The sequence below is a fragment of the Entelurus aequoreus genome, linkage group LG16 (genome assembly GCF_033978785.1).
Source record: "Entelurus aequoreus isolate RoL-2023_Sb linkage group LG16, RoL_Eaeq_v1.1, whole genome shotgun sequence".
In the NCBI taxonomy this organism is placed as follows: Eukaryota; Metazoa; Chordata; class Actinopteri; order Syngnathiformes; family Syngnathidae; genus Entelurus; species Entelurus aequoreus.
The window spans coordinates 6,907,945-6,926,429 of NC_084746.1; the positions used below are offsets into that span (position 1 = coordinate 6,907,945).

The 18,485-nt window shown below is 38.3% G+C and overlaps 1 protein-coding gene and 1 long non-coding RNA gene across 3 annotated transcripts in view; one reads left to right on the plus strand and one right to left on the minus strand.

The window, feature by feature from the left end:
* LOC133631550 (guanine nucleotide exchange factor VAV3-like) overlaps positions 1-18,485 on the plus strand; it is a 147,367-nt gene that overhangs the window by 30,345 nt on the left and 98,537 nt on the right. For both annotated transcript variants that reach the window (XM_062023855.1, XM_062023856.1), the window contains exons 6-10: positions 1,234-1,326; positions 6,216-6,284; positions 6,359-6,462; positions 9,256-9,355; positions 12,613-12,708. In XM_062023855.1, coding sequence (XP_061879839.1) covers positions 1,234-1,326; positions 6,216-6,284; positions 6,359-6,462; positions 9,256-9,355; positions 12,613-12,708 — 462 coding nt within the window. The remainder of the gene's footprint in view (positions 1-1,233; positions 1,327-6,215; positions 6,285-6,358; positions 6,463-9,255; positions 9,356-12,612; positions 12,709-18,485) is intronic.
* Positions 5,123-18,485, minus strand: part of LOC133631553 (uncharacterized) — a 29,464-nt gene continuing 16,101 nt past the window's right edge. The window contains exons 2-4 of the long non-coding RNA XR_009821484.1: positions 9,243-9,318; positions 6,329-6,409; positions 5,123-6,252 (exon numbers count right to left, since the gene is read on the minus strand). This is a non-coding gene — a long non-coding RNA (uncharacterized LOC133631553). The remainder of the gene's footprint in view (positions 6,253-6,328; positions 6,410-9,242; positions 9,319-18,485) is intronic.

An 18,485-nucleotide genomic window follows, 5' to 3' on the forward strand; every position in this document is an offset into this window, starting at 1 on the left:
CTAAGATGGACTGATACAAAGTGGAAAAGTGTTCTGTGGTCTGACGAGTCCACATTTCAAATTGTTTTTTGGAAACTGTGGACGTCGTGTCCTCCGGACCAAAGAGGAAAAGAACCATCCGGATTGTTATAGGCGCAAAGTTGAAAAGCCAGCATCTCTGATGGTATGGGGGTGTATTAGTGCCCAAGACATGGGTAACTTACACATCTGTGAAGGCACCATTAATGCTGAAAGGTACATACAGGTTTTGGAACAACATATGTTGCCATCCAAGCAACATTACCATGGACGCTCCTGCTTATTTCAGCAAGACAATGCCAAGCCACGTGTTACATCAACGTGGCTTCATAGTAAAAGAGTGCGGGTACTAGACTGGCCTGCCTGTAGTCCAGACATTGAAAATGTGTGGCGCATTATGAAGCCTAAAATAGCACAAGGGAGACCCCCGGACTGTTGAACAACTTAAGCTGTACATCAAGCAAGAATGGGAAAGAATTCCACCTGAGAAGCTTCAAAAATGTGTCTCCTCAGTTCCCAAACCTTTACTGAGTGTTGTTAAAAGGAAAGGCCATGTAACACAGTGGTGAACATGCCCTTTCCCAACTACTTTGGCACGTGTCGCAGCCATGAAATTCTAAGTTAGTTATTATTTGCAAAAAAATAATGAAGTTTATGAGTTTGAACATCAAATATGTTGTCTTTGTAGTGCATTCAACTGAATATGGGTTGAAAAGGATTTGCAAGTCATTGTATTCCGTTTATATTTACATCTAACACAATTTCCCAACTCATATGGAAACAGGGTTTGTACTTAGATTTCAGTTTTTGCGGCGCACACAGCAAATACTCTGTGAAGTATCTTCAAAACTGAGATTTTTAACAATGTGGGATGGGTTACAGCAACCTCGAGAGGGACAAGCGGTAGAAAATGGATGGACGAATGGATGGAATAGCCCATGGCTCTGTTGTAAGCACATTGTTAATTTTTTGTATTTTTTTAAAATAATTTCCTTAGTATTTTAGACTATGTTTTTCAGCACACAACACCTTAATATATACATTATTGAAGTTATAGAGCTATAACAGCGATACAATGTGATAGAACCTATTATTTCTGGCATTTGTATGAGGAATACATCCTCTGAACTCCTATACTTGTTTCTTTCTGACTGATCCAAATACTATTTATCCATTCATTAAGATGTTTTTTTTCTCCTCTGTGTGTCCTTCTAGAAGGCGATCGAGTCAGACGTTCGAAGCTGCTGCCTCTCTGAGATCAAACAGACGGAGGAGAAGTACACGGAGACGTTGGAATCCATCGAGAAGGTACACACACGCTTTCCCCTACCGAGCGCTGTGTTGACATCCGTTATCGATTGCTGGACGGTATCGATACAATTGTTTATTCTGCTAGAAAATAAATAGAAGGTATAGTTGGATAATTACACCACTAGGTTGTGCGACTGTACTCTAAATTGTGCTTCCTCTCATTGGTTTTATATCTATCCAATTTAATAGCGCTAGTCCCTTTTGGTGTCACGGCGGGGGCCGGAGCCTATCCCAGAAAGACATGGTACACCCTGGACAAGTTGCCACCTATTTTGAAATATATAATAGGCACATCAACTTCTTTATAGCAGTGTTTTTCAACCTTTTTTGAGGCAAGGCACATTTTTGTCAAACTTTAAAAAATGTAACTCCACCAAGGCGTCGTGTCTTATTTTGAGTGTGTTGGTGTCTTCCTGTGTGTAGTGCTTTAGTTCTTGTCTTGCTTATTTTGGTGGCCCTTCCTGTTTTGCCGGTGTTTTCCTGTAGTGGCTTCATGTCTTCCTTTGAGCACACCTGCTTTGTGTTAGCAAGCAAGGCTATTTACGTTGTTGCTATCCTTCTTTGTGTGGACATTGTTGATTGTCATGTCACGTACGGATGTACTTTGTAGACGCCGTAAGTTTTTGCTGTCGTCCAGCATTTTGTCTCTGTTTACTTTGTAGCCAGTTCAGTTTGACTTTTGCTTTGCATAGCCTTTTCCTTTCGTTCATTTTGGGTTTAAAGGCCTACTGAAAGCCACTACTACCGACCACGCAGTCTGATAGTTTATATATCAATGATGAAATCTTAACATTGCAACACATGCCAATACGGCCGGGTTAACTTATAAAGTGACATTTTAAAATTCCCGGGAAATATCCGGCTGAAACATCGCGGTATGATGACGTATGCGCGTGACGAAGTCCGAGTAACGGAAGTTATGGTACCCCGTAGAATCCTATACAAAAAGCTCTGTTTTCATTTCATAATTCTACAGTATTCTGGACATCTTTTGCAATTTTTGTAATGAACAATGAAGGCTGCAAAGAAGACAGTTGTAGGTGGGATCAGTGTATTAGCAGCGGACTACAGCAACACAACCAGGAGGACTTTGTAGCCGCGCTAGCCGCGCTAGCCGCCGACTTCACCTTGACTTCCTACGTCTCCGGGCCGCCAAACGCATCGGGTGAAGTCCTTCGTCCTTCTGCCGATCGCTGGAACGCAGGTGAGCACGGGTGTTGATGAGCAGATGAGGGCTGGCTGGCGTAGGTGGAGAGCTAATGTTTTTAGCATAGCTCTGTGCAGTCCGGTTGCTAAGTTAGCTTCAATGGCGTCGTTAGCACAGCATTGTTAACCTTCGCCAGCCTGGAAAGCATTAACCGTGTATTTACATGTCCACGGTTTAATAGTATTGTTGATTTTCTATCTATACTTCCAGTCAGGGGCTTATTTATTTTGTTTCTATATGCAGTTAAAGCAAGATGCTATCACGTTAGCTCGTAGCTAAAGCATTTCGCCGATGTATTGTCGTGGAGATAAAAGGCACTGAATGTCCATTTCGCGTTCTCGACTCTCATTTTCAAGAGGATATAGTATCCGAGGTGGTTTAAAATACAAATCTGTGATCCACAATAGAAAAAGGAGAGAGTGTGGAATCCAATGAGCCAGCTTGTACCTAAGTTACGGTCAGAGCGAAAAATGATACGTCCATCGCTGCCTCTCAAGTCATTCACTGTAACGTTCCTCATCTACAAATCTTTCATCCTCGCTCAAATTAATGGTGTAATCATCACTTTCTCGGTCCGAATCTCTCTCGCTCCATTGTAAACAACGGGGAATTGTGAGGAATACTAGCTCCTGTGACGTCACGCTACTTCCGGTACAGGCAAGGCTTTTTTTTATCTGCGAGCAAAAGTTGCGAACTTTATCGTCGATTTTCTCTATTAAATCCTTTCAGCAAAAATATGGCAATATCGCAAAGTGATCAAGTATGACACATAGAATGGATCTGCTATTCCCGTTTAAATAAAAAAAAATCATTTCAGTAGGCCTTTAAGCATTACATACCCTTTTTACCTGCACCCTGCCTCCCACTGTGGTCTGCATATCAGGATCACAACAAGCCATCCTCGTCTCACCCGACACATTCCGACTTTTACAAAGCAATGCTGCCACCTACTGACATGGAGTATTACGTGGTTACCCTGCCGAGTTTTATGCAGCACAGACACTAAGCAACGGCACATTATTGGCAGATTCTAATTATTGATTTGCCAAAAATATTTTTGGGATAAATTAGGTGAAGTTGCATAATTTCCCACGACACACCAGACAATATCTCACGGCACACTAGTGTGCCGCGGCACAGTGGTTGAAAAACACTGCTTTATAGTACCATAACTGACAAAATAGACATGCTTACACTGCAAAAACTGATATCTAAGTAAGATGAAATATCTCAAATAAGGGTGATATTTGCTTATTTTCTGTCTGATAAGATAATTTTTCTCACTAAGCAGATTTTATATGTTTTACTTGTTTTAAGTGTTTTGGTCCTAAATGATCTCAGTAAGATATTACAGCTTGTTGCTGAGATTTGATGACCTATATTGAGTAAAACCTGCTTGAAACTAGAATATCAACTGTTGCAAAGCTGTGTCATCAACACTCACAAGTATAAAACTACTTTTTTAAAGTAATCATTTCTTATTTCAAGCATGAAAAAAAAAAATCATGATTTTGACACAATTGTGTCTCATAATTAAAACAGATGACAGCCAAATGGACTTTGCTGTTTTATTTCCAATGAAACAATAGAAAACACGTACTCATATAGTAGTACAGTTGGCACAGTACAGTAAACTGACAGTTAATATTTAAACATTTAACATTTCAAACAATTTTGAACAGAAATAGTTCATGCACATTCAGATAAATTCCTCAAAATTACAATTAAAAACATTTTGGCCGGGGGCCGGGCTGTATATATGCGCACTAATTGACTGAAAGAGCACGCACTTGGCGCGATGATGTCATGTTATCCATGGAAAAATGCATTTTTAGACCATATGATTTGCCTGAGCGGCTAGGAGACCCCGAGAGTAACAAGCGCTTGCCTTGTTGCCTTTCCATTAAGAACAATAAATTAGTTTTTAGTATAAGTTTGCTGGTTTCAAGAAATGTAATGCCGAGCGTATATCATTATGTCAAGATAATGGCACTAGCATTTACTTCATTTAAGAATATTTTTCAACATATTGAGCAAAAAGCTCTCTTTTTTTTCTACCAAGAAAAGTGCACTTGTTATTAGTGAGAATATACTTATTTTAAGGTATTTTTGGGTTCATTGAGGTTAGCTAATTTTACTTGTTTTGGAAATTTTCCAATTTTCTTGTTCTATTAGCAGATCATTTTGCTTAGTTCAAATAAAATACCCCTCATTTTTGTATTTTTTTTTCTTGTTTTTGAACACTGACTTTTTGCAGTCTACAGTTAATAATATTGAGTAAAACACATAAAGTGATGTGTCGTATCTAATATAATGAATAATAACACAATTCACAAAAGAAATTGAATGAAAAAAGTGTGCATAGGTCACTACTCCTTCTAATTCAAGGAATAATACTAACAAAAATACAAATACAGTTGTTTGGGATAGTAAATTGGTTTAGTTTATATGGAACATGCATATCAACTTAGGTTGAATTGTTTTGGTAAGGTACTAAATTGTCAAAGTCGGTACCTGGATCAATAAACAATATTACTTTATGTCCACATACAGCAGAGGTCAGCAGGAACAAGTTCTCTGGGGCCTTAGTTACACTTACATTAAGTATGTTTTTCCTTGAAAACAACATTGTTATACAATAAAAAATACCATATATTTAACTTCTTATTTTTGTATAGGATTTTGCTGAATGGTTAACAGTCCTATGCTGTAAATTTAAATGTAATCTTTAAATCAGGGGTCCTCAAACTTTTTGACTTGGGGGCCGCATTGTGTTAAAAAAAAATGTGTATATGTATGTATATGTATATATATATATATTCCTCGCGCACTAATTGACTGAAAGAACGCGCACTTTGCCGACGATGTCATGTTATCGATGGGAAAATACATTTTTAGACAATATGACTTGCCTGAGCATCTAGGAGACACAGAGAGTAACAAGCGGTAGAAAATGGATTAGAAAGGACAGGTTTAAAAAAAAAAAAAAAGATTTTATTGTATGTTATTTTATTTTATTTTTTAAACTTGGGACTTGGCGGGCCGGATCCAGCCGTAGTTTGGGGACCCCTGCTTTAAATCTTTAATTTAGACAGAATAATGCCGTACATTTGAGAGTGTTTGCATGCTTGTGACATTACAGTATTTGCAAATGCTTTTAACAATTTATCATTATTTTCACAGTAAATGAATGATAAATTATGAATTATTACCATAGTAATTTAGCATATCTACTGCATTTACTGCTATGATAAACTATTTTTGATTTCATGGTGTTTTACTCTGGCTATTTACCAATTGCTTGCAGTAGTTTTTAACGGTCCTTTTTTACAGTGCATGTAAAATTTGCAACATTACCTAGAGGCAGTCCTCTACAAATACTGTACGCCTGTTCGCCCGCCAAGTGCTTGAGTCGGTACCAACTCTGCCACTGGGCATGAATTTATGTGCAACAAAGGTATGGAAATATGGCACTGTTTGATTTGATGTAAATTGGTACTTAGTACCGATGGATTTCGGGTGTACTGAATTCCACAGCCATCTCTATGCACTTTACCCTAATTTGCAAGGCAGTGGTGCTGCAGTATGAATCTGCATTAACATTGATATTGATTGACTAATGTGCCAGGTTGTGACTACTTTTGTTTTCATGTTGCACTTTCTTTGTGACTTCTCGCAGTATTTCCTCAACCCTCTGAAGAGGTTTTTCTCCGCGGCTGAAATGGACAAAGTTTTTGTCAACATTCCAGTGAGTTGCCCCTTGTTTTTGATGAAAACATGTTGATCACTTACGCATCTAATTGCCTTCATATTTCATTGTAGGACTTGGTGAAGGTTCACAAGAGCCTGATGGTGGACGTTCAAGACTCCATCCTGAACAAGAACGCTTTGAATCTCTACCAAATTTTCATTAGCTACAAAGAGAGGTAGGACAACTCTTTCTAACTATGAGGGGCCGTTACTGAAATGCTGTCACACAAACAACTGAAATGTTTTTCTCTCACACACCACTGAAACACTCTTATACACACTACTGAAACACTCTTATACACACTACTGAAACACTCTTATACACACTACTGAAACACTCTTATACACACTACTGAAACACTCTTATACACACTACTGAAACACTCTTATACACACTACTGAAACACTCTTATACACACTACTGAAATGCTGTCACACAAACAACTGAAATGTTTTTCTCTCACACACTACTGAAACACTCTTATACACACTACTGAAACACTCTTATACACACTACTGAAACACTCTTATACACACTACTGAAACACTCGTATACACACTACTGAAATGCTGTCACACAAACAACTGAAATGTTTTTCTCTCACACACTACTGAAACACTCTTATACACACTACTGAAATGCTGTCACACAAACAACTGAAATGTTTTTCTCTCACACACTACTGAAACACTCTTATACACACTACTGAAACACTCTTATACACACTACTGAAACACTCTTATACACACTACTGAAACACTCTTATACACACTACTGAAACACTCTTATACACACTACTGAAACACTCTTATACACACTACTGAAACACTCTTATACACACTACTGAAATGCTGTCACACAAACAACTGAAATGTTTTTCTCTCACACACTACTGAAACACTCTTATACACACTACTGAAACACTCTTATACACACTACTAAAACACTCTTATACACACTACTGAAACACTCGTATACACACTACTGAAATGCTGTCACACAAACAACTGAAATGTTTTTCTCTCACACACTACTGAAACACTCTTATACACACTACTGAAATGCTGTCACACAAACAACTGAAATGTTTTTCTCTCACACACTACTGAAACACTCTTATACACACTACTGAAACACTCTACACTACTGAAACGCTCTCATACACACTACTGAAACACTCTTATACACACTACTGAAATGCTCTCACATAAACAACTGAAATGTTTTTCTCTCATACACACTACTGAAACACACTCATACACACTACTGAAACACACTCATACACACTACTGAAAGACTCTTATACACACTACTGAAATGCTCTCACATAAACAACTGAAATGTTTTTCTCTGACACACTACTGAAACACTCTTATACACACTACTGAAACACTCTTATACACACTACTGAAACACTCTTATACACACTACTGAAATGCTTTCACATAAGCAACTGAAATGTTTTTCTCTCACACACTACTGAAACGCTCTCATACACACTACTGAAACACTCTTATACACACTACTGAAACACTCTTATACACACTACTGAAATGCTCTCACATAAACAACTGAAATGTTTTTCTCTGACTACTGAAACACTCTCATACACACTACTGAAACACTCTTATACACACTACTGAAATGCTCTCACATAAACAACTAAAATGTTTTTCTCTCTGACTACTGAAACACTCTCATACACACAACTGAAACACTCTCATACACACTACTGAAATGCTCTCACATAAGCAACTGAAATGTTTTTCTCTCATACACACTACTGAAACACACTCATACACACTACTGAAACACACTCATACACACTACTGAAACACTCTTATACACACTACTGAAATGCTCTCACATAAACAACTGTAATGTTTTTCTCTCATACACACTACTGAAACACACTCATACACACTACTGAAACACTCTTATACACACTACTGAAATGCTCTCACATAAACAACTGTAATGTTTTTCTCTCATACACACTACTGAAACACACTCATACACACTACTGAAATGCTCTCACATAACTAACTGAAATGTTTTTTCTCATACACACTACTGAAACACTCTCATACACACTACTGAAATGCTCTCACATAAACAACTGAAATGTTTTTCTCTCTCAGACTACTGAAACACTCTCATACACACTACTGAAACACACTCATACACACTACTGAAACACTCTCATACACACTACTGAAACACTCTCATACACACTACTGAAACACACTCATACACACTACTGAAACACTCTCATACACACTACTGAAACACACTCATACACACTACTGAAATGCTCTCAAATAAACAACTGAAATGTTTCAGTAGTGTGTATGAGTGTGTTTCAGTAGTGTGTATGAGAGAAAAACATTTCAGTTGTTTATGTGAGAGCATTTCTCTAGTGTGTACAAGAGTGTTTCAGTAGTGTGTATGAGAGTGTTTCAGTAGTCTGAGAGAGAAAAACATTTCAGTTGTTTATGTGAGAGCATTTCAGTAGTGTGTATGAGAGTGTTTCAGTAGTGTGTATGAGAAAAAACATTTCAGTTAGTTATGTGAGAGCATTTCAGTAGTGTGTATGAGAGTGTTTCAGTAGTGTGTATGAGAAAAAACATTTCAGTTAGTTATGTGAGAGCATTTCAGTAGTGTGTATAAGAGTGTTTCAGTAGTGTGTATGATTGTTTCAGTAGTGTGTATGAGAAAAAACATTTCAGTTAGTTATGTGAGAGCATTTCAGTAGTGTGTATGAGAGTGTTTCAGTAGTGTGAAGGAGAGAAAAACATTTCAGTTGTTTATGTGAGAGCATTTCAGTAGTGTATGTAAAAGGTAATTCTGAATAATGTCCCTAACGGCCCCTCATACTTCTATGTGCGTCTCTCATAATGGGCATTACATTGGGCCAGAACATTAGGTACCCCACCCACACCTCACTGTACTCACCCGTGTCTCGCAGACTTCTCATCTACAGCATCTACTGCAGCCGGGTGGAGATTGCCATCGCAGTCCTGGACCTCATCTGCAAAGAGAAGGAAGACGTCCGCCTCAAGTTGGAGGTAAGGATTCCTAATTTATTTATTTGTGGGGGCCCTGGCTCAGAAACACATTATAACGGGACTGTCTGTGAATGTATTTGTTGGTAAGAAAGTACAACAGGTGGCATCATAACTGTGCCAAAGACTCAGCAGGTGGGATCTGTGTTGCCAATTTAGCAATTTTGTTGCGATATTTAGCAACAAAATGCATCCGGTCTCCCCTTTTTTTTGGGGGGGGGGGGGGGGGGGGGGGAAATGGAGTCGAGTGGGTCTAGCATAATATTGTGAAAGTCCAGTCCATAGTGGATCTAACATAATAGTGTGAGAGTCCAGTCCATAGTGGATCGAACATAATAGTGAGAGTCCAGTCCATAGTGGATCTAACATAATAGTGAGAGTCCAGTCCATAGTGGATCTAACATAATAGTGAGAGTCCAGTCCATAGTGGATCTAACATAATAGTGTGAGAGTCCAGTCCATAGTGGATCTAACATAATAGTGAGAGTCCAGTCCATAGTGGATCTAACATAATAGTGAGAGTCCAGTCCATAGTGGATCTAACATAATAGTGAGAGTCCAGTCCATAGTGGATCTAACATAATAGTGTGAGAGTCCAGTCCATAGTGGATCTAACATAATAGTGAGAGTCCAGTCCATAGTGGATCTAACATAATAGTGAGAGTCCAGTCCATAGTGGATCTAACATAATAGTGTGAGAGTCCAGTCCAGAGTGGATCTAACATAATAGTGAGAGTCCAGTCCATAGTGGATCTAACATAATAGTGAGAGTCCAGTCCATAGTGGATCTAACATAATAGTGAGAGTCCAGTCCATAGTGGATCTAACATAATAGTGTGAGAGTCCAGTCCATAGTGGATCTAACATAATAGTGAGAGTCCAGTCCATAGTGGATCTAACATAATAGTGAGAGTCCAGTCCATAGTGGATCTAACATAATAGTGAGAGTCCAGTCCATAGTGGATCTAACATAATAGTGTGAGAGTCCAGTCCATAGTGGATCTAACATAATAGTGAGAGTCCAGTCCATAGTGGATCTAACATAATAGTGAGAGTCCAGTCCATAGTGGATCTAACATAATAGTGAGAGTCCAGTCCATAGTGGATCTAACATAATAGTGAGAGTCCAGTCCATAGTGGATCTAACATAATAGTGTGAGAGTCCAGTCCAGAGTGGATCTAACATAATAGTGAGAGTCCAGTCCATAGTGGATCTAACATAATAGTGAGAGTCCAGTCCATAGTGGATCTAACATAATAGTGAGAGTCCAGTCCATAGTGGATCTAACATAATAGTGTGAGAGTCCAGTCCATAGTGGATCTAACATAATAGTGAGAGTCCAGTCCATAGTGGATCTAACATAATAGTGAGAGTCCAGTCCATAGTGGATCTAACATAATAGTGTGAGAGTCCAGTCCATAGTGGATCTAACATAATAGGGTTAGAGTCCAGTCCATAGTGGATCTAACATAATAGTGAGAGTCCAGTCCATAGTGGATCTAACATAATAGTGAGAGTCCAGTCCTAGTGGATCTAACATAATAGTGAGAGTCCAGTCCATAGTGGATCTAATATAATAGTGTGAGAGTCCAGTCCATATTGGATCTAACATAATAGTGAGAGTCCAGTCCATAGTGGATCCAACATAATAGTGAGAGTCCAGTCCATAGTGGATCTAACATAATAGTGAGAGTCCAGTCCATAGTGGATCCAACATAATAGTGAGAGTCCAGTCCATAGTGGATCCAACATAATAGTGAGAGTCCAGTCCATAGTGGATCTAACATAATAGTGAGAGTCCAGTCCATAGTGGATCTAACATAATAGTGAGAGTCCAGTCCATAGTGGGATCAGCAGGAGACCATCCCGAGTGGAGACGGGTCAGCAGCGCAGAGATGTCCCCAACCGATACACCCCGGGTCCCGACTCTGGACAGCCAGCACTTCCTCCGTGCCCCCCCCTTCCAATAGGGAGAGGGGGGCAGACCACAAAAGAAAAGAAACGGCAGATCAACTGTCCACCCATCCAAATGATCAGAATCAGGTGTCCTAATCACTTGGCCCGGCCACAGGTGTATAAAATCAAGCACTTAGGCATGGAGACTGTTTCTACAAACATTTGTGAAAGAATGGGCCGCTCTCAGTGATTTCCAGCGTGGAACTGTCATAGGATGCCACCTGGGCAACAAATCCAGTCGTGAAATTTCCTCGCTCCTAAATATTCCAAAGTCAACTGTCGGCTTTATTATAAGAAAAGTGAAGAGTTTGGGAACAACAGCAACTCAGCCACCAAGTGGTAGGCCGGGTAAACTGACAGAGAGGGGTCAGCGGATGCTGAAGCGCATAGTGCAAAGACTTTCTGCACAGTCAGTTGCTACAGAGCTCCTAAATTCATGTGACCTTCCAAATTAGCCCACGTACAGTACGCAGAGCTTCACGGAATGAGTTTCCATGGCCGAGCAGCTGCATCTAAGCCATGCATCACCAAGTCCAATGCAAAGCGTGGGATGCAGTGGTGTAAAGCACGTCACCACTGGACTCTAGAGCAGTGGAGACACCTTCTCTGGACTGATGAATCGCACTTTTCCATCCGGCAATCTGATGGACCAGTCTGGGTTTGGAAGGTTGCCAGGAGAACGCTACATTTTGGACTGCATTGTGCCGAGTGTGAAATTTGGTGGAGGAGGAATTATGGTGTGGGGTTGTTTTTCAGGAGTTGGGCTTGGCCCCTTAGTTCCAGTGAAAGGAACTTACCAAAACATTTTGGACAATTACATGCTGGCCCCTTCCTCTTCCAACATGACTGTGCACAAGTGCACAAAGCAAGGTCCATAAAGACATGGGTTTGGATGAACTTGACTGGCCTGCACAGAGTCCTGACTTGAACCCGATAGAACACTTTTGGGATGAATTAGAACGGAGACTGAGAGCCAGGCCTTCTCCACCAACATCAGTGTGTGACCTCACCAATGCGCTTCTGGAAGAATGGTGGAAAACTCCTATAAACACACTCTGCAACCTTGTGGACAGCCTTCTCAGAAGAGTTGAAGCTGTAATAGCCGCTAAAGGTGGAGCCACATCATATTGAACAATATGGGTTAGGAATGGGATGGCACTTCAAGTTCATATGTGAGTCAAGGCAGGTGGCCAAATACTTTTGGCAATATACTGTATATGTTGCATTTCATTTGTGTAATTCCATAAGAATGACATGCAAATTATGCAAATGAGATGATAATGTTGTTGAACTTTGGTTCCAGGAGTGTTCCAAGAGGGCCAACAATGGCAAGTTCACCCTGAGGGACCTGCTGGTGGTCCCCATGCAGAGAGTCCTCAAGTACCACCTTCTCCTCCAGGTAAGGAGGTTGTGTCTAATAACATGTTTCTTTCAGGGTTATGTAAAAATAATAATAATAAAGGAATCATATTTAGTCATATAAGCTGAGTTGAAATTGGACACCACACAGCAAAAACTGAAATCTAAGTAAGATGAAATATCTCAAATAAGGGTGATATTTGCTCATTTTCTGTCTGATAAGATAATTCTTCTCACTAAGCAGATTTTATGTTAGAGTGTTTTACTTGTTTTAAGGGTTTTGGTCCTAAATGATCTCAGTAAAATATTACTATTAGATGTTATGACCTATATTGAGTAAAACATGCTTGAAACTAGAATATCAACTCATGCAACGCTGTGTCATCAACACTCACAAGTATAAAACTACTTTTTTAAAGTAATCATTTCTTACTTCAAGCATGAAAAAACAAATCATGATGTATGCATATCATTATGTCAAGATAATGGCACTAGCATTTACTTCATTTAAGAATATTTTTCAACATATTGAGCCAAAAGGTCTCTTTTTTGTTTTCTACCAAGAAAAGTGCATTTGTTATTAGTGAGAATATACTTATTTTATTTTTTTTTGTTTTTGAACACTGACTTTTTGCAGTGCATATATTGTAAAAGGCAGTAGAAACAAGCAACATGTTAGTAATCAAGCATAAATAGGAACAATAATCTATACAATAACCTATACAATTGCTATTACAATCATTTTAAAAACAATTCAGTATGTTTATTGGGCAAGCAGCTATAATTGGTAACTAAGGATGCAGAGATAGCAGGCAAAAGTGCAAGTAAAACTAATTTAATAGTCACAGGAAGCAGGGAAAAACCAACAAAAACAGCACACTAAGAAAGTAGAATGATCCAGCACTGAAGGAGGAACTAAATAGGACTAATTAATGGGAATCAGGTGTGCTGACAGGAAACGGAACAGAAAGTAAAGGTGCTTCTAAACACAGAGACCAAACAGGAAACACTGCCAAAACAAGAGCACCAGCACAGGAAGTGATTCTAAAACCCAGGAAATAGAAACTAGAAAATAACACTGGAGAGGAATTAAAACACAAGAAAACCCAAACATGACCAAACTGTCAGTATCAAGCCTGATTGTAACTTAAATTTGAGTCAAAACAGCCAAACTGTGAGGTTATTTTCCATTTGACTCCATTTTTACTGTTTAATTTCCCCGGTACTATTCATTTAATGATGACAGATGTGAACAAGAGCATGTATTGTGTTTGTGTGATGATGTAAATGAAGTGTGGTTGTATTGTATATTAAGTATGTGTACATGAAAGGGCATTTTATGACTTTTCTTAATTTAAAAACATGCTATAGTATGTTTTTATTGTCATAATTTTATTGCAGGATTTTTGTATCCCTTTAATTTAGGTAGCCAGGGACTGCAGATGGAAATTAGCTATTTAGCTATAATCTGGTACAGAACATATCTGTCTTTGAGCTTAATGTTTATGTGCATTGTCCCTTCAAATAAAGACTAAACTAAACTAAAACTAATTTATTTTAACATTATTTGACGTCTTATTTATTGAGATTTTTTTTTTTTAAACGTGTATTTTTGGATAATTTTCTAGGAGGCATTTCGATGAAGTAGCCCATAAATAAAATCACAAAAATATTTTTGTTTTTAAAAAGGAAAATTAAAGTAATGATAATAATAGATGAATAAAAAACAAATTGAAACGATATTCAATGAATAAAATACAAAGTATAACTAAAACAAGACCTTTAAAATTCAGTAATACAATGTAAAAACATGCACCAAGTAATAAACCGTAGTGTGAAGTCACACCACAACTTCTCACTGTGAGGTTATTTTCCATTTGACTACATTTTTACTGTTTAATTTCCCCGGTACTATTCATTTAATTTATTTTAACATTAAAGATCCTATTATTTATTGAGATTTTTTTTTTTTTTTTAAACGTGTATTATTGGATAATTTTTTATGAGACATTTCGATGGAGCTAGTGAATAAAATCACAAATATTTTTGTTTTTAAAAAGGGAAATTAAAGTAATGATAATAATAGATGAATAAAAAAATAAATTGTAATGATATTCAATTAATGAAATACCAAGTGTTACAAAAACAAGACCTTTAAAATTCAATAATACAATTTAAAGACATGCACCAAGTAATAAACCGTAGTGTGAAGTCACACTACAACTTCTCACTGGGAGGTTATTTCCCATTTGACTACATTTTTACTGTTTAATTTCCCCGGCACTATTCATTTAATTTATTTTAAAATTAACGATCCTCTTATTTATTGAGATTTTTTTTTTTTTTTAAACGTGTATTATTGGATAATTTTCTGATTTTCTATTTGACTAGCCCGGAAATAAAATCACAAAAACATTTTTGTTTTTAAAAAGGAAAATTAAAGTAATGATAGTAATAGATGGATAAAAAAAATAATTGTAATGATATTCAATTAGTAAAATACCAAGTGTTACTAAAACAAGAGCTTTAAAATTCAATAATACAATTTAAAGACAGTAAAAAAACCGTGGTGTGAAGTCACGCTTTGGCTCAGTGTTTTTCAACCACTGTGCCGCGGCACACTAGTGTGCTGTGAGATACAGGTAGATGATCTAATTTCACCTGATTGGGTTAAAAAACTTTTTTGCAAACCAGTAATTATAGTCTGCAAATAATGTGTTGTTGTTGTTGAGTGTCGGTGCTGTCTAGAGCTCGGCAGAGTAACCGTGTAATACTCCTCCATATCAGTAGGTGGCAGCTGGTAGCTAATTGCTTTGTAGATGTCGGAAACAGCGGGAGGCAGTGTGCAGGTAAAAAGGTGTCTAATGCTTAAACCAAAAATAAACAAAAGGTGAGTGCCCCTAAGAAAAGGCATTGAAGCTTAGGGAAGGCTATGCAGAACGCAACTAAAACTGAACTGGCTACAAAGTAAACAAAAACAGAATGCTGGACGACAGCAAAGACTTACTGTGGAGCAAAGACAATGTACATCTGAACATGACATGACAATCAACAATGTCCCCACAAAGACGGATAAAAACAACTGAAATATTCGAGATTGCTAAAACAAAGTAGATGCGGGAAATATCGCTCAAAGGAAGACACAACAGGAAAACACCAAAAAAAGAGAAAAAGCCACTAAAATAGGAGCACAAGACAAGAACTAAAACACTACACACAGGAAAACACCAAAAACTCCAATTAAGTCAGGGTGTGATGTGACAGGTGGTGACAGTACACCTACTTTGAGACAAGAGCTATATTGATGCATGCTTGGTTATGCTTTAAAGTCATATCCAACAATTTCGACAACGACTTTTTACTGTCAACTGAGTTTCGTTTTTTAATGATTTCTGCTGGTGGTGTGCCTCTGCATTTTTTCAATGCAACAAATGTGCTTTGGCTCAAAAAAGTTTGAAAAACACTGCTTATGAATCTTAATAAGAAGACGCTGTCTACATTTGGCCACTAGATGGCGACATTGTCCACACATTGGGCTTGCAATGGCCTCACCACAACTATGCACTTCCACTTTGGTTATTAGTCAAGTGCTTTACAGTAAATTGCCTCATCATCACGTGACTCCATCCTCCCTTTTGGGGGGCAAAGGTCAGCCGATAGCCAGCAGGCAAGATGAAGCCAATAGCAGAAGAGTTGTGTTGAATTGACGCGTCCATCCCTCAGGGGACACTTTTGGAAGTAAAACGGAGAGGAAGTGACCAAGCAGAAATGAAAATGAGCGCTTGTTTGGGCCTGGCGGGAATTTGGACCTTGTCAGGTCACGTGATCACATGACAAAATGTAGCAGACAGGAAGGCAGGGCTATAAGGAGGGCGGGGCTTAAAAGTGCAAGAAGAACTGCGCCGTCTGGACTCGTTTGTTGGCTCTGACCTTCACGAAGTCGTCCTCGGGTGTCGTCAACAGATGGCCGCCCGCACGCTCACGGCCTCCTGCCATCAATAACGTTTCCCGGTCGCCGCCAACGTCTTTTCCCGACGTTTTAAACGACGTCTCGCCCCGTGCAAGTTGTTTTTTTCCACAGTCCAAACACAAATTACAGTGTGAAATGTAACGTAATGTAAATAAAAAGCTGTAAAAGTAGTACAATTTGGACTCCAACCACAGTTTTCTGGAATAAAAAAGGATGTCTCAAAATATTTAGGGTAGGGATGTCCGATAATGGCTTTTTGCCGATATCCGATATTCCAATATTGTCCAACTGTTTAATTACCGATACCAATATCAACCGATACCGATATCAACCGATATATACAGTCGTGGAATTAACACATTATTATGCCTAATTTGGGCAACCAGGTATGGTGAAGATAAGGTACTTTTTAAAAAAATTTGTAAAATAAGAAAAATAAATTAAAAACATTTTCTTGAATAAAAAAGAAAGTACAACAATATAAAAACAGTTACATAGAAACTAGTAATTAATGAAAATGAGTAAAATGAACTGTTAAAGGTTAGTACTATTAGTGGAGCAGCAGCACGCACAATCATGTGTGCTTACGGACTGTATCCCTTGCAGAATGTATTGATATATATTGATATATAATGTAGGAAGCAGAATATTAATAACAGAAAGAAACAATCCTTTTGTGTGAATGAGTGTAAATGGGGGAGGGAGGTTTTTTGGGTTGGTGCACTAATTGTAAGTGTATCTTGTGTTTTTATGTTGATTTAATTAAAAAAAACAAAACAAAACAAAAAAAAAAACCGATACCGATAATAAAAAAAACCGATACAGATCATTTTCGATATTACATTTTAACGCATATATCGGCCGATAATATCGGCAGGCCGATATTATCGGACATCTCTAATTTAGGGATGTCCGATAATGGCTTTTTTGTCGATACCCGATATCCCGATATTGTCCAACTCTTAATTACCGATACTGATATCAACCGATACCGATATATACAGTCGTGGAATTAACACATTATGCCGAATTTTGTTGTGATGCCCCGCTGGATGCATTAAACAAAATAAATCAACTTAAGTTAAGGAAAAAGTGCCAACATGGCACTGCCATATTTTTATTATTGAAGTCACAAAGTGCATTATTTTTTTTAAAGGCCTACTGAAATTAAATTGTTTTATTCAAACGAGGATAGCAGATCCATTCTGTGTGTCATACTTGATCATTTCGCGATATTGCCACATTTTTGCTGAAAGGATTTAGTAGAGAACATCGACGATAAAGTTCGCAACTTTTGGTCGCTGATAAAAAAAAGCCTTGCCTGTACCGGAAGTAGCGTGACGTCACAGGTTGAAAAGCTCCTCACATTTCCCCATTGTTTACACCAGCAGCGAGAGCGATTCGGACCGAGAAAGCGACGATTACCCCATTAATTTGAGCCAGGATGAAAGATTTGTGGAAGAGGAATGTGATAGTGAAGGACTACAGTGCAGTGCAGGACGCATCTTTTTTCGCTCTGACCGTAACTTAGGTACAAGCTGGCTCATTGGATTCCACACTCTCTCCTTTTTCTATTGTGGATCACGGATTTGTATTTTAAACCACCTTGGATACTATATCCTCTTGAAAATGAGAGTCGAGAACGCAAAATGGACATTCACAGTGACTTTTATCTCCACGACAATACATCGGCAAAGCTCTTTAGCTACGGAGCTAACGTGATAGCATCGTGCTTAAATGCAGATAGAAACAGAATAAATAAGCCCCTGACTGGAAGGATAGACAGAAAATCAACGATACTATTAAACCATGGACATGTAACTACACGGTTAATGCTTTCCAGCCTG